The sequence below is a fragment of the Carassius auratus genome, chromosome 12 (assembly GCF_003368295.1).
Source record: "Carassius auratus strain Wakin chromosome 12, ASM336829v1, whole genome shotgun sequence".
In the NCBI taxonomy this organism is placed as follows: Eukaryota; Metazoa; Chordata; class Actinopteri; order Cypriniformes; family Cyprinidae; genus Carassius; species Carassius auratus.
This window is the reverse complement of record NC_039254.1, coordinates 21051989-21064931: the sequence shown is the minus strand read 5'-3', so window position 1 is coordinate 21064931 and position 12943 is coordinate 21051989. Positions and strand designations below refer to the sequence as shown.

Sequence of the window (12943 nt, the reverse complement as noted above, 5' to 3'; positions counted from 1 at the left end):
TTGAGTTTTCGTTAATGGGCGTGTCCGTGGCGGCCTGGCGAATTTCGATGATTCGCCATGAAACAGGAAGTTGCTATAACTCAGACATACAATTACCAATCTGCCCCAAACTTCACATGTTTGATGAGACTCCTGACCTGAACAGATTGACATGCCCATATTCAGTTATAGTCATAGCGCCACCTACTGGCAACAGGAAGTGACATATTTTACACAACAATGAACTACTCCTAGAAATTTTATGACATCAATGTATTTTTTGTGGTCAGTCTAATCTAAAGGCCTGTGCGATGTTAAGTTGTGAAGATCTTGAGTTTTCGTTAAAAGGCCGTGTCCATGGCGCCGTCACGAAGTTCGATGTCTCGCCATGGGAATAAAGATGTTATAACTCAGGCATAAAATGTCCGATCTTCCCAAACTGCACATGTGTGATAAGAGTCCTGGCCTGAACACATCTGAAGGCCAAAATTCCATCAGGTGTGGCAAAATGGCTCGATAGCGCCACCTATACACTTTCAACAGAGTGTGCCTTGAGCTATGTTTCACGTACATGTACAAAATCGGTATACACATGTAACACACCAATACCTACAAAAAAGTCTATTGGTACGAAATCCGAATCCCAACAGGAAGTCGGTTATTTAGAATTTTCTCTGCAAAATTGGCGTTGTTTCTGGCCAATTTTCAGGGGTTGTACTTTAACGAAACTCCTCCTAGAGATTTATTCAGATCAAACACCAAACCTGGTCAGTGTAATCTTAAGCCTTTGCAATGTTAAATTGCGAAGATCTTTAGATTTCGTTAAAGGGCGTGTCCATGGTGGCCTGACAAATTTCGATGTATCGCCATGAAAAAAGGAAGTTGCTGTAACTCAGACATACAATGTCCATCTGCCCCAAACTTCACATGTTAGATAAAACTTCTGCCCTTAAACAGATCTACATGCCCACATTCAGTTATAGTCATAGCGCCACCTATTGGCAACAGGAAGTGACATGTTTTACGCTGCAACAAACTACTCCTATAATTATTTTGAGATTAACATATATTTTGTGGTCAGTCTAATCTAAAGGCCTGTGCAATGTTAACTTTTGGAGATCTTGAGTTTTTGTTAAAGGGCGTTTCCATGGCGCCATGACAAAATTTGATGTCTTGCCACAGCAAGAGAAGTTGTTGTAACTCAAGCATAAAATGTTCAATCTTCCCCAAACTTCACATGTTTGATAAGAGTCCTGGCCTGAACACCTCTGAAGGCCAATATTCCATTATAATGATAGCGCCACCTGCTGGCAACGGTAAGATTGGCACATATATGGGATATACTTTGATATATTCCACTTATATTTAGGACATTAAATGCATATTTCTCAACGTTCACCTTTTTACTAAAGCTACACGATGGCGGTGAGCCCGGGTGCGAGGGCCCGTTCATCGCTGCTTGCAGCTTTAATTATTATTATTATTATTATTCTCCAAAATGAATTGCATTTTGAGGGCCTAAACATGCTCGAAAAGTCATGAAACTTTGCACACACCTCAGAACTGGCGAAAATTTACGTCTGATATGGGTTTCAGAAGTGGGTGTGGCAAAATGGCTCAACAGCGCCACCTATACACGTTCAACGGTGTGCGCCTCGAGCTACGTTTCATGTACATGTATGAAAATCGGTATACTCATGTAACTCTCCAATACCTACAAAAAAGCCTCTTGGAGCAAAATCCGAAACCCAACAGGAAGTCGGTTATTACTAATATTATGAGCAAATTTTGTGTCATTTTTGTCATTTCCATGCGTTGTATTTTAACGAACTCCTCCTAGAGATTCATTCAGATCAACACCAAATTTGGTATGCCTAATCTGAAGGCCTTTGCGATGTTAAATTGCGAAGCTTTTGAGTTTTCGTTAATGGGCGTGTCCGTGGCGGCCTGGCGAATTTCGATGACTCGCCATGAAACAGGAAGTTGCTATAACTCAGACATACAATGACCAATCTGCCCCAAACTTCATATGTTTGATGAGACTCCTGACCTGAACAGATTGACATGCCCATATTCAGTTATAGTCATAGCGCCACCTATTGGCAACAGGAAGTGACATATTTTACACTGCGATGAACTACTCCTAGAAATTTTATGATATCAATGAATTTTTTGTGGTCAGTCTAATCTAAAGGCCTGTGCGATGTTAAGTTGTGAAGATCTTGAGTTTTCGTTAAAAGGCGTGTCCATGGCGCCGTCACGAAGTTCGATGTCTCGCCATGGGAATAAAATATGTTATAACTCAGGCATAAAATGTCCGATCTTCCCCAAACTGCACATGTGTGATAAGAGTCCTGGCCTGAACACATCTGAAGGCCAAAATTCCATCAGGTGTGGCAAAAATGGCTCGATAGCGCCACCTATACACTTTCAACAGAGTGCGCCTCGAGCTATGTTTCACGTACATGTACAAAAATCGGTAAACACATGTAACACACAAATACCTACAAAAAAGTCTCTTGGTACGAAATCCGAATCCCAACAGGAAGTCGGTTATTTAGAATTTTCTCTGCAAAATTGGCGTTGTTTTTGCCATTTTCAGGGGTTGTACTTTAACGAACTCCTCCTAGAGATTTATTCAGATCAACACCAAACCTGGTCAGTGTAATCTTAAGCCCTTTGCGATGTTAAATTGCGAAGATCTTTAGATTTCGTTAAAGGGCGTGTCCATGGCGGCCTGACAAATTTCGATGTTTCGCCATGAAAAAGGAAGTTGCTGTAACTCAGTCATACAATGTCCAATCTGCCCCAAACTTCACATGTTAGATAAAACTTCTGCCCTTAACAGATCTACATGCCCACATTCAGTTATAGTCCTAGCGTCACCTATTGGCAACAGGAAGTGACATGTTTTATGCTGCGACAAACTACTCCTATAATTTTTTTGAGATTAACATATATATTGTGGTCAGTCATTTGCAATGAAACTGCCGCTGTCGCTAAAGAGTAAAATCTGAGGCGTCACCACAGACAGCACAAAGCATGCAAGTTTCAAAGAGTTTTATCCTGAACAGTCAGAAAAGTTGGCCCATCAGAGAAAAGTTGCTGCATTGAAATCTCAGTACTCCCACGCCAGCGGAATTATTACCGAACTTCAACTGAACAAGAGGGGGCAACAAGTGCATTTCTGCAGGCTGCCTGGGTACTCTCCAGGCATAACAAGCCATTTACCGATGCAGAGGTTTTCAAAGAGTGCATGGTGGCTGTTCTGGAGGAACTTGCCACTGACAAATCTATGGACAGGATAATTGCGTCTGTTAAGCAGATACCTCTGTCTGCTAAAACTGATGTTCACTGTGTCCATGTTTTGGCAGAGGATGTCCAGTGACTTGTAATTGATGAGATCAAAGAAGCCAGATACCTATCGCTGGCTAGAGATGAGTCCACTGACAATACTGATATTTCCCAAATTATTAGATATTTTAATGGCAAAGATTTCAAAGAGGAGCTGCTGGCCTTGATTCCACTGGAGGGCCTGACCACTGGTGCCATTATCTTTGGTAAGCTGGAGGAACTATATCAAAAGCATGGACTGTCATTTGAAAAAGTCAACCTGGTTGCCACAGATGGTGCTCCTGCCATGATTGGCAGAAACAGGGGAGTAGTGAGCAGAATTAAGGCTGTCGCTCCCAGCATTAACGCACTTTACTGTCTCATTCACCAAAGTGTGCTGTGCACAAAATTAACTGGTGAGCTTAAAGAGGTTATGGACAAAACAATGAAAATAATGAACTTCATCAGGGGAAATTCAAGCACACAGCACAGTTCATTCTGAAAATTTGTGCAGGAATCTGAAGCCTCTCAAGATGACCTCTTACTCCACAACGACGTGCGCTGGCTCAGTAAGGGAAAAAGCACAGGAGCATTTCGTTGAACTCAGGGATCAAGTTGTGGATTTTTTTTAAATGCAAAGTCAATCAAAAGCGGCAGCTGACCATCTGCGCATCATTAAAGACACAGAATACATGTGCAACGTTGCTTTTTTTTTAACCGACATATTTTCTCATTTGAATGCACTTAACTTACAACTACAGGGGACAGAAAAAAACTGTGGTGAATATGGTGGAAAATCTTGATGCCTTTGGAAACAAACTTGATCTTTTCCACTAAGATTTGTTGTCGGGGAGGCTGCTACACTTTAGCACACTTAAGACAGTGGGTCACAGCAAGGTCACAGAGAACATGAAGACATTTATCACACAGCTGAGGAAAAATTTCTCTGCCAGATTTGATGACTTTGCCATTTCCAGGGATGTCATTGGATTTGTGTTTGACCTGTTCACTATCTGCCCAGGTGGAGAATTCTCCGCTAATGTGATGAAGGTGATGCCCCTGGACGAGGCGGCTATTCAAAGTGAACTGATTGACATCCAGGTCGCTGGTGACATGAAGGCAGCTCTCCGTGGTTCTGAAAGCTTCTCAATGCTTTGATGTTGTAGAAAATAGAATAATAGAAACAAAATGTATTAACATTTTTACCCGTTATCATCAATCTAAGTTAATCTTGTTTTTAATTTAACTTAATTTCGTTTTTTCTTAATTTAAATTTAGTTTTTCTTTATTTAAATCTACCCTTACTGTACCAATTTGTTAGTTAGACAAATATTAACTACCTTAAAAGTATTCATTGCATCAAATACACAGATTCCTGCCTTTATTAGAGAGACAAATATGTTCAGCCCCTCTCTCCGAAGCTTAGAATAGTCGAAGTTCATTACTACCGAAGCTTCGAAGCTCAAAAAACGGTATTCTGTAGTCGATATCTAGACTCATTCTTCCCAGGTTGTCGCTCTTTGTCCACTTTCGCATTTGGTCACACGAGCACATCTTTTGGTAGAATTTTTTTTTTTTTTTTGCTACAACATTGCATTAATCAATGCATGCTGATGAACTTTTATTATAGTTTAAAGTTGTATGGTTCTGAGTGTTCAACATTCAATCCATTCTCTTTCGTCAGTATTATTTGTGATTTAAATTTTGTGAATGGGAATTCCTCTTTTGCTGTGTTATAAGCCAGACTTTGAACACTTTCACTTCGAATTTGTGATCTTGGTGTCACCTTTTAAAAGAAAAAATCAATGTCTGTTTTGCTTGTATTTAATGTGTTTGTTGTATTTAATTCCAAAGGAAATTATTTAATTTCAAAAGAAAGGATTCACCAGTATTTTTATGTGTAAGTGTATTTTTTGTGGTTGAGGGATGACGTGGGGAAAGGTCCCCTGTTCAACACTGTATCACTGAAAGAAATGTCGGCTCGCAAACTTTTACGCCGTCGACAAACGAATGCTCAGCTCACGCCAGAGCTGTCAAACATGTGTAGCAATACAATGTTGTTTCTAAATAACAACTTACAACCCTTTACGGACACCTTGGCAATTGAATTGACACCTTGGTCCCACAAGCTTTATAATAAAGTATCATTTAAGAATAGAACTTTAGTAATTAGAAGTAAACTTGATAACCATGTTTGAATGTGTATTAGTCGTTTTAACTGAACATTTTAACTGGACTGGTGGTGGTGCTTTTTTGATCATTCAGTGTTTCTGTTAAAAATATATATATATATATATAAAAAATTTGGGGAAAAATAAATTGGAAAAAAAAAATACTGATAAGATATTAATACGATTCCTACTAATAAAAACTATAAAACACACTAGGGATTACTAAGTATTAATGAGCTGGTGGATTCATGAATATTAATCAGGTGTTGTGTGTTCGCTCTAACTGATTTGCTGAAATCAAAACAGGGACTATAATATGTGCCAGCCAATGAGATTGCCGTTCGTGCATTAACCCCACCTACTAACGGAAACCCAGCTGTTCTTAAGAGCTGATGTCTTCCATAGGAAAGGTGTTATTTTGACAGGAAAATAGAACAAATAATATTGTTTAAATGTAGCACGTCAATCCCCTCTCTCTCTCTCTCTCTCTCTGTGAGTGTGAGAGAAAGCGACTGCGATTTGTTCGCCTTAACAGAGTTTATGGTACATTACATACAGGTGCAGTTTGCTTATTATGCCTTAAAAACAATGATAAAAAAACTGTCCATATAATCTAAAATGTTGCAGAATACTGAAGGAAAATGAACTTACTGGGGTTTGACAGAGACATGAGCGGAAACTTGTGCGCGATAACAAATTCAATTCTTCACGCGATCTTGTATAAAATGAGCGTGTGCTATAAACTTCAGCTGCAAACACTGCACTAGAAACAACGCCACCGTTTCGAGCCCAGTTTATACCGCCTTTCTCCACGGAGCTGCTTCGGATGATATTACACTTTATTGCGTGTTGTACACACACCAGGGATAGAAATTAACAGTATGCTATTTTTATTTACTCGCCACGGTGGCCGATAGGTGAAGAGAGTTTACCCGCCACAACACAAAATCACCCGCATTTGGCTGGTGGCGGGTGCTAATTTCCATCCCTGTATTATATACACCGACTAATAAATTAAATGATGTTTAGCAAACAGTGAGGAATCAAGAAAGAAAGAAAGAAAGACACCATAGTGTAAAGTTAGTTTAATAGCAAAGATAACATGACTTTTTAAAACAAAAAGAAAAGTTAAACTAAACTGGCTGTAGGTGACTTCTAATTCTAGGATTTTTTCAACTGGGGTGCACAAGAGGGGGCACAGTTAATACTGAGGGGCCAATCTGTTGTGCATTTGGTCACTATATTTTAAGATCAAAATCTTGCTATTAACAAACCACGACTTTTGTCTCAATAAGCTCCTAATATGATGCTTATTAATTGTAAATTAAGTTTATGTATTAGGTAGGATTAGGGAAGTAGATGGTCATGTAAAATACATTCTTTATAATTACTAATAAACGGAAAATATATTACTAATAATGCTAATAATCAACTAAAGTGAGAGTTTCTTAAATATTAAATTATGCAGATATATTATGTATAAATTACTACAACTCTAAATTATTTTATTCACGCCGATCACTCATTGTGTAGGTAACTGATTTACACATTCCTAGTTATCCATCAACATGTTCATTATAAAGTAATACATTTTTTTTTTTTTTTTTTTTAACTGAAGATAATTTGTTAAAGTTTGACATTCGTCACAATTTAAACTACAAAACATGATATTAATGCTTATAATCAAGATTATTAATGGGGATCTAAAGACAATCATAAAACACAAGCTGCATATACAAAATATCTTCATAATTTCTAGATATTAAAGCCAAATTATCAATAAGAAACCATTTTTTCATGTAGTGAATGATGTTTGTTTGCAGTGATAATGTTCGGATTGCGAATTGTGCAGCCCTACTACGCCAAATGTATTTTTATGAATACGGTTTCAATGTGTTTATATCCAAACAAACAATATTCATTGATTCTCTCTACCCCTGTGTTGTTCTGCACTTGCACAGGGTCATGCAGCCGCAGATACTCTGATCAGAGGCGCCAAGCGCTGCTGCTTCCATGTCTTGCAGTTTGGATAGGCTATTAGTTAATGGCACATTCATTTTCTAAAATAATTTTTTAAGGTTTAATCACAGAGATAAACAGTACGATCTGATTCACCATCTCGCTTGCATTATCAATTGCGTGTCGTCAGAAAAAACAAACAAACTGGATTTTCTGCTATTTATACTACTTGTTGCAAATAGTGGCAATATCTGCACCTCAATATTGTAGTACATTATTAAACAGTATGCAATAATAACTTATTGAGTGTAAATTTTAATTCAAAATATTAAATGGACGTCACCTTATTGGGAAAATAAAGCCCTCCCACACCTAGCCTACCCGATACTTTATTTTAAACTTTTTGATTATTTCCTTCATTTTCATTGAAAATAAATGCATTTCTGATTTAATTTGAAAAGGTAGAAAGTTCACCATTAGGCAGATTCGAACCCTGGCCGATCACGTCAAAAGAACATGACTGGGATTTTACCATCTGCGCCGACAAGAATCAGTTGTCTTTTGTAATTTTTAATAGCTGATTCACACGTTGGTGGGCAGAGTTCGTGTAAGTAAGCTAAGTGACATGCATGTAAACTTATTGTAGGAGACTCCCGAAACAATACTCTTTACCTCAGAAATGGTACAATGGGAAACTTTAAGATCATAAAAATATCGAAGCTAAAAGTTATCATCAAGTTATGGTAGCTACAAAAGTAGAGTGAGGGGGCACTAGCATCTGTATAGAGAGACTAAATAATTGTATAAATTAAAATTTTAGAATATACATTTAAAAAATTAGCTTTATATCATTTTTATGATTTTTTTTTTTTTTTTATGAAATAAGAATTTTGAATAATGAAAATTAGTTTGTGTCTGCTTAATCTGTTTATTAGTGTTTGAACCATTAAAGAAACCCAATTTTCCGTATTTCATTTCTGGGTTATAAAAATTAAAAACTAATGGAGGCAAAAGTACAAGTTCTTTACATGGCTTATTGTGGTTAATAACTTTTTAACATCAAGCACGTCCTGCACTTTTTCTCATTCATGCATGCATGCTTCTTATCGCTTTGAAGTGTCAGTAACTTTTAACAGTCCTGCACTGCATGTATATATTTTCTTAACGTGACATACACATTGTAGCAAAATCTCTATTAATTATTACACGCTACTTGTTATATGACATACTGTTCTACAAGAACAAATAAAACAAAAGGGCGTCTACATCATATATCTTGCCTGTTCTGTTGTTCATTCTTGTTAGGCCTAAAACTATGTATTGTCTTCTCCACTCACAGGTTCTTGCTCGTGCAGTTGAAGGATTTTTGTGGAGAATTTCTCAAGAGGAAGCTCAGCCTCGGCAACTGTGTGGCCGTCCATAGCCTTGCACACATGTACACTTTGGACCAGCTTGCCTTACGTGCTGCTGACATGATTCGTCGTAATTTCCATAAAGTCATCCAGGATGAGGAATTTTACACGCTTCCATTCCATCTGGTCAGAGACTGGCTGTCAGACGCAGAGATTACTGTTGACTCTGAGGAGGTTTTGTTTGATGCAGTAGTCAAATGGGTTCAGAAGAACTCAGAAGAACGGGTGAAGTATTTTGAGGAGCTTTTTCGTCTTCTCAGGCTGCCACAGATAAAGCCAACGTATCTTACAAGAGTTGTGAAGAATGAGCCTTTGGTCGCGCAGAATGCAGCCTGCCTACAGCTTGTGTCAGAGGCTGTGGAGGGTCATGCGATCCGCTTTGAGAACCTCAAATCAGCAGATACAGAGTTCTGGGCATCATACATGGCCACATTCCAGCCAAGATTTGGCCAGAACATGGATGTCATCATGGTGGTTGGCGGAGTCTCTGAAGGAGGTGACTACCTGAGTGAGTGTGTAGGGTACTTTGTATACGAAGACCGTTGGGTCAATTTGCCACACATCCATAACCATCTGGATGGTCACGCTATTGCGGCCACTGATACCCATGTATATGTGGCTGGGTCCATGGAGCCAGGATTTGCCAAGACAGTGGAGCGCTACAATCCAAATCGCAACACTTGGGAACAAGTGAGCAACCTCACCACACGCAAGCATTCCTTTGGCCTCACCTGCATCAAAAATATTCTGTATAGTATTGGCGGTCATGGCAACTTCAGCCCTGGCTTTAAAGATGTAAGTGTCTATGAACCTGACCAAGACAAGTGGCACAACCTAGAATCTGCTCCTAAGATTTTGAGAGACGTCAAGGCTATTAGTGTCGAAGATCGATACGTTTATGTCACAGCACGGACGCCCATAGATACTGACAGCGATGATGGATTGAAGACGGTGACTACTCGCTATGACACTGACAGTCGCCAGTGGCAAGAAGTCGATTCCTTACCACTTATTGACAACTACTGCTTGTTCCAAATGGCTGTAGCATCGACTAACTTTTACCACACGGCTTCTTGCTGTCCCAAGAGTTACACTGATGTACGTGACGATGTAGCTCGTCAGAAGATCAGCGCAAGGATATCTGATGATATTCTTGAGAGCCTTCCCCCAGAAGTTACTAGTATTGAGGGTGCTGCCATCTGCTATCTTGGTGATGATGTGTTTGTGATTGGTGGCTGGAAGAACAGTGACGATGTGGATAAGCAGTATCGCAAGGAGGCGTACCGTTATTGTGCTGAGCGCAAACGCTGGATGCTTCTGCCACCCATGCCTCAGCCACGCTGTCGTGCCACATCATGTCACGTTCGCATTCCCTACCGCTTTCTATACGGCTGTCAGCGTTACCCAATGCCTCAAAATTTGGCACGCCAGAGGGACCGTATGCAGCAAATGCAACAGTTACATCGGCGCACATTAACTCTACGCAGGCAGTTACAGTCACAGATTGAATGCTGAGAAAAAAAAAAGAAAAAAAAACTGCTGCAAAATCAAAATAATGTAGTGTCTTGAGCATTCTCATGATCCCATACTTATTAAAATGTGTATTATTTGTTTACTTGTGACATTTCATCACTGGGCGAGTGAATGAAATGGCTGAAGCCAGTAAAGAGAGTATTTTCAATGTGACTTTGTATAATGAAATCATATAAATATGTAAAAAAGATACGTTTGTAAATATCTGTACAGATGAAATATTGTTTCATGGCCTTGCATGAATTTGCCATTTTTCCCAGCTGTAATCAATCAGCAGTTCAAAGCTACTCAAATGTTTTGAACAAACCATTAATAACTACAGAAAGAACCACTGCATCTTTATTCCCTTCACTTGTAAATTACTTGTTTCTGGTCTTAATTGTGATGATTTTATTTGTCTTGCACATGTTTGTCAGTGCAATTCTTTCACATTTTTTGTGTATGTGCAAAAATGCATTCTTCACAACTACAAGCACTTAATTTCAGCATTAGCCCTTGTCTTAATCTTTATTCTTATAGTTTAAATTGATTATTTTTGTTATTTTTTTCAGCTTGAAAGCACAGGGAATAAAGACTATTATGGCATCAGTTATTGACAAATGAAGCCTACACTGAATATAATTGCAAAACCATAGATGTTCAGAATATAGTCAAGGATTCATTACCTCAGTGTCAAGGGCAGGATTCTGTTACTTAAAAACAATTTGTCATTGGTTTTGCTGTCTATGCCAGTTTGAGATCTCTCAGCTTGATTTAATTATTTTCATTCATATATGTGTTTAGCAACCTCATCAGCTTGTGCTCTGTCATGCAATGCCTGTCAAGAATTGTTAACATTTCCCGTCAGTCAACTGTAATTGTCCATTCCAATTTTAATAAGGTACCTGCATCCATGTCCACATAATCCAATGTGTATTATTTGTTTACTTGTGACATTTCATCACTGGGCGAGTGAATGAAATGGCTGAAGCCAGTAAAGAGAGTATTTTCAATGTGACTTTGTATAATGAAATCATATAAATATGTAAAAAAGATACGTTTGTAAATATCTGTACAGATGAAATATTGTTTCATGGCCTTGCATGAATTTGCCATTTTTCCCAGCTGTAATCAATCAGCAGTTCAAAGCTACTCAAATGTTTTGAACAAACCATTAATAACTACAGAAAGAACCACTGCATCTTTATTCCCTTCACTTGTAAATTACTTGTTTCTGGTCTTAATTGTGATGATTTTATTTGTCTTGCACATGTTTGTCAGTGCAATTCTTTCACATTTTTTGTGTATGTGCAAAAATGCATTCTTCACAACTACAAGCACTTAATTTCAGCATTAGCCCTTGTCTTAATCTTTATTCTTATAGTTTAAATTGATTATTTTTGTTATTTTTTTCAGCTTGAAAGCACAGGGAATAAAGACTATTATGGCATCAGTTATTGACAAATGAAGCCTACACTGAATATAATTGCAAAACCATAGATGTTCAGAATATAGTCAAGGATTCATTACCTCAGTGTCAAGGGCAGGATTCTGTTACTTAAAAACAATTTGTCATTGGTTTTGCTGTCTATGCCAGTTTGAGATCTCTCAGCTTGATTTAATTATTTTCATTCATATATGTGTTTAGCAACCTCATCAGCTTGTGCTCTGTCATGCAATGCCTGTCAAGAATTGTTAACATTTCCCGTCAGTCAACTGTAATTGTCCATTCCAATTTTAATAAGGTACCTGCATCCATGTCTTTGTTACATGTATAACACTATTTATAAAATATATATATTTTATTGGGAATATTTTTTTCTTTCATCAACATTCCCTCTTTGTATTTCCTCAGTCTTTTTGTTCCCGGTCTTTTACATAGATGTCTTATTACAAGAAATCTCTGTGCATTTCACATGGGTGAAATTTTTTCCAGTGATCATTGGCACCATCTAGACCAGAAAACATTTCACAATGTTTGCTTGAAGAACATTTAACTGTTACTGCACTCCATACCAAAGTCTTTAAGTATGCCATCTTAGATTAACTAATTTTACACTTCAATGTTAAAATCTCTACACAATGCAAGATAGAAATGGCTTTGACAATGTATCTGTAGCTCTCGTCTTGACTTGTGTGGAGTTCCATAGTCATTTCACACGGGGAAAAATGCTGTGAGACATACATTGATCACATTATTAAGCCTTTTTCAAACATTTTCCTGCATATTGGAGACTGTAGAATCTTAGATATTGTATTTACTCAATGGGAAATGTAGGTTTTGTGTCTCTCATGTTGAGATGTGGTTTAATAGTGTTTAAGATCTATATCAGTTTCTTTCCTTCTTGCACAGATAAAGATTGTGTATGTATGTATGTATGTATGTGCGTGTCCAAAGTGTCTAACAATAAGAGTATCAAGGCTGAGATGTTACCTTGAACCCGCTCTCATTGTTGTAAGGGTGTAAAAGTATTTTAGGGGTGAATATAGTTCTTTGCATGTGTTGTAAAGTATGCACATGTTGTGGATCTCAGTGATTGCAATACATATTTATTAAAAATCTGATATTGTCCAAGA

At 38.0% G+C, this 12943-nt stretch overlaps 1 protein-coding gene across 1 annotated transcript; it reads left to right on the top strand.

The window, feature by feature from the left end:
- The first annotated feature begins 5656 nt into the window (after positions 1-5656).
- LOC113112131 (kelch-like protein 11) lies at positions 5657-12943 on the top strand. Its single transcript, XM_026277585.1, has 2 exons — positions 5657-11267; positions 12112-12943. Exon 1 carries the CDS (start codon positions 8663-8665, stop codon positions 10367-10369), a length of 1707 nt encoding a protein of 568 aa, XP_026133370.1. The 5' UTR covers positions 5657-8662; the 3' UTR covers positions 10370-11267; positions 12112-12943.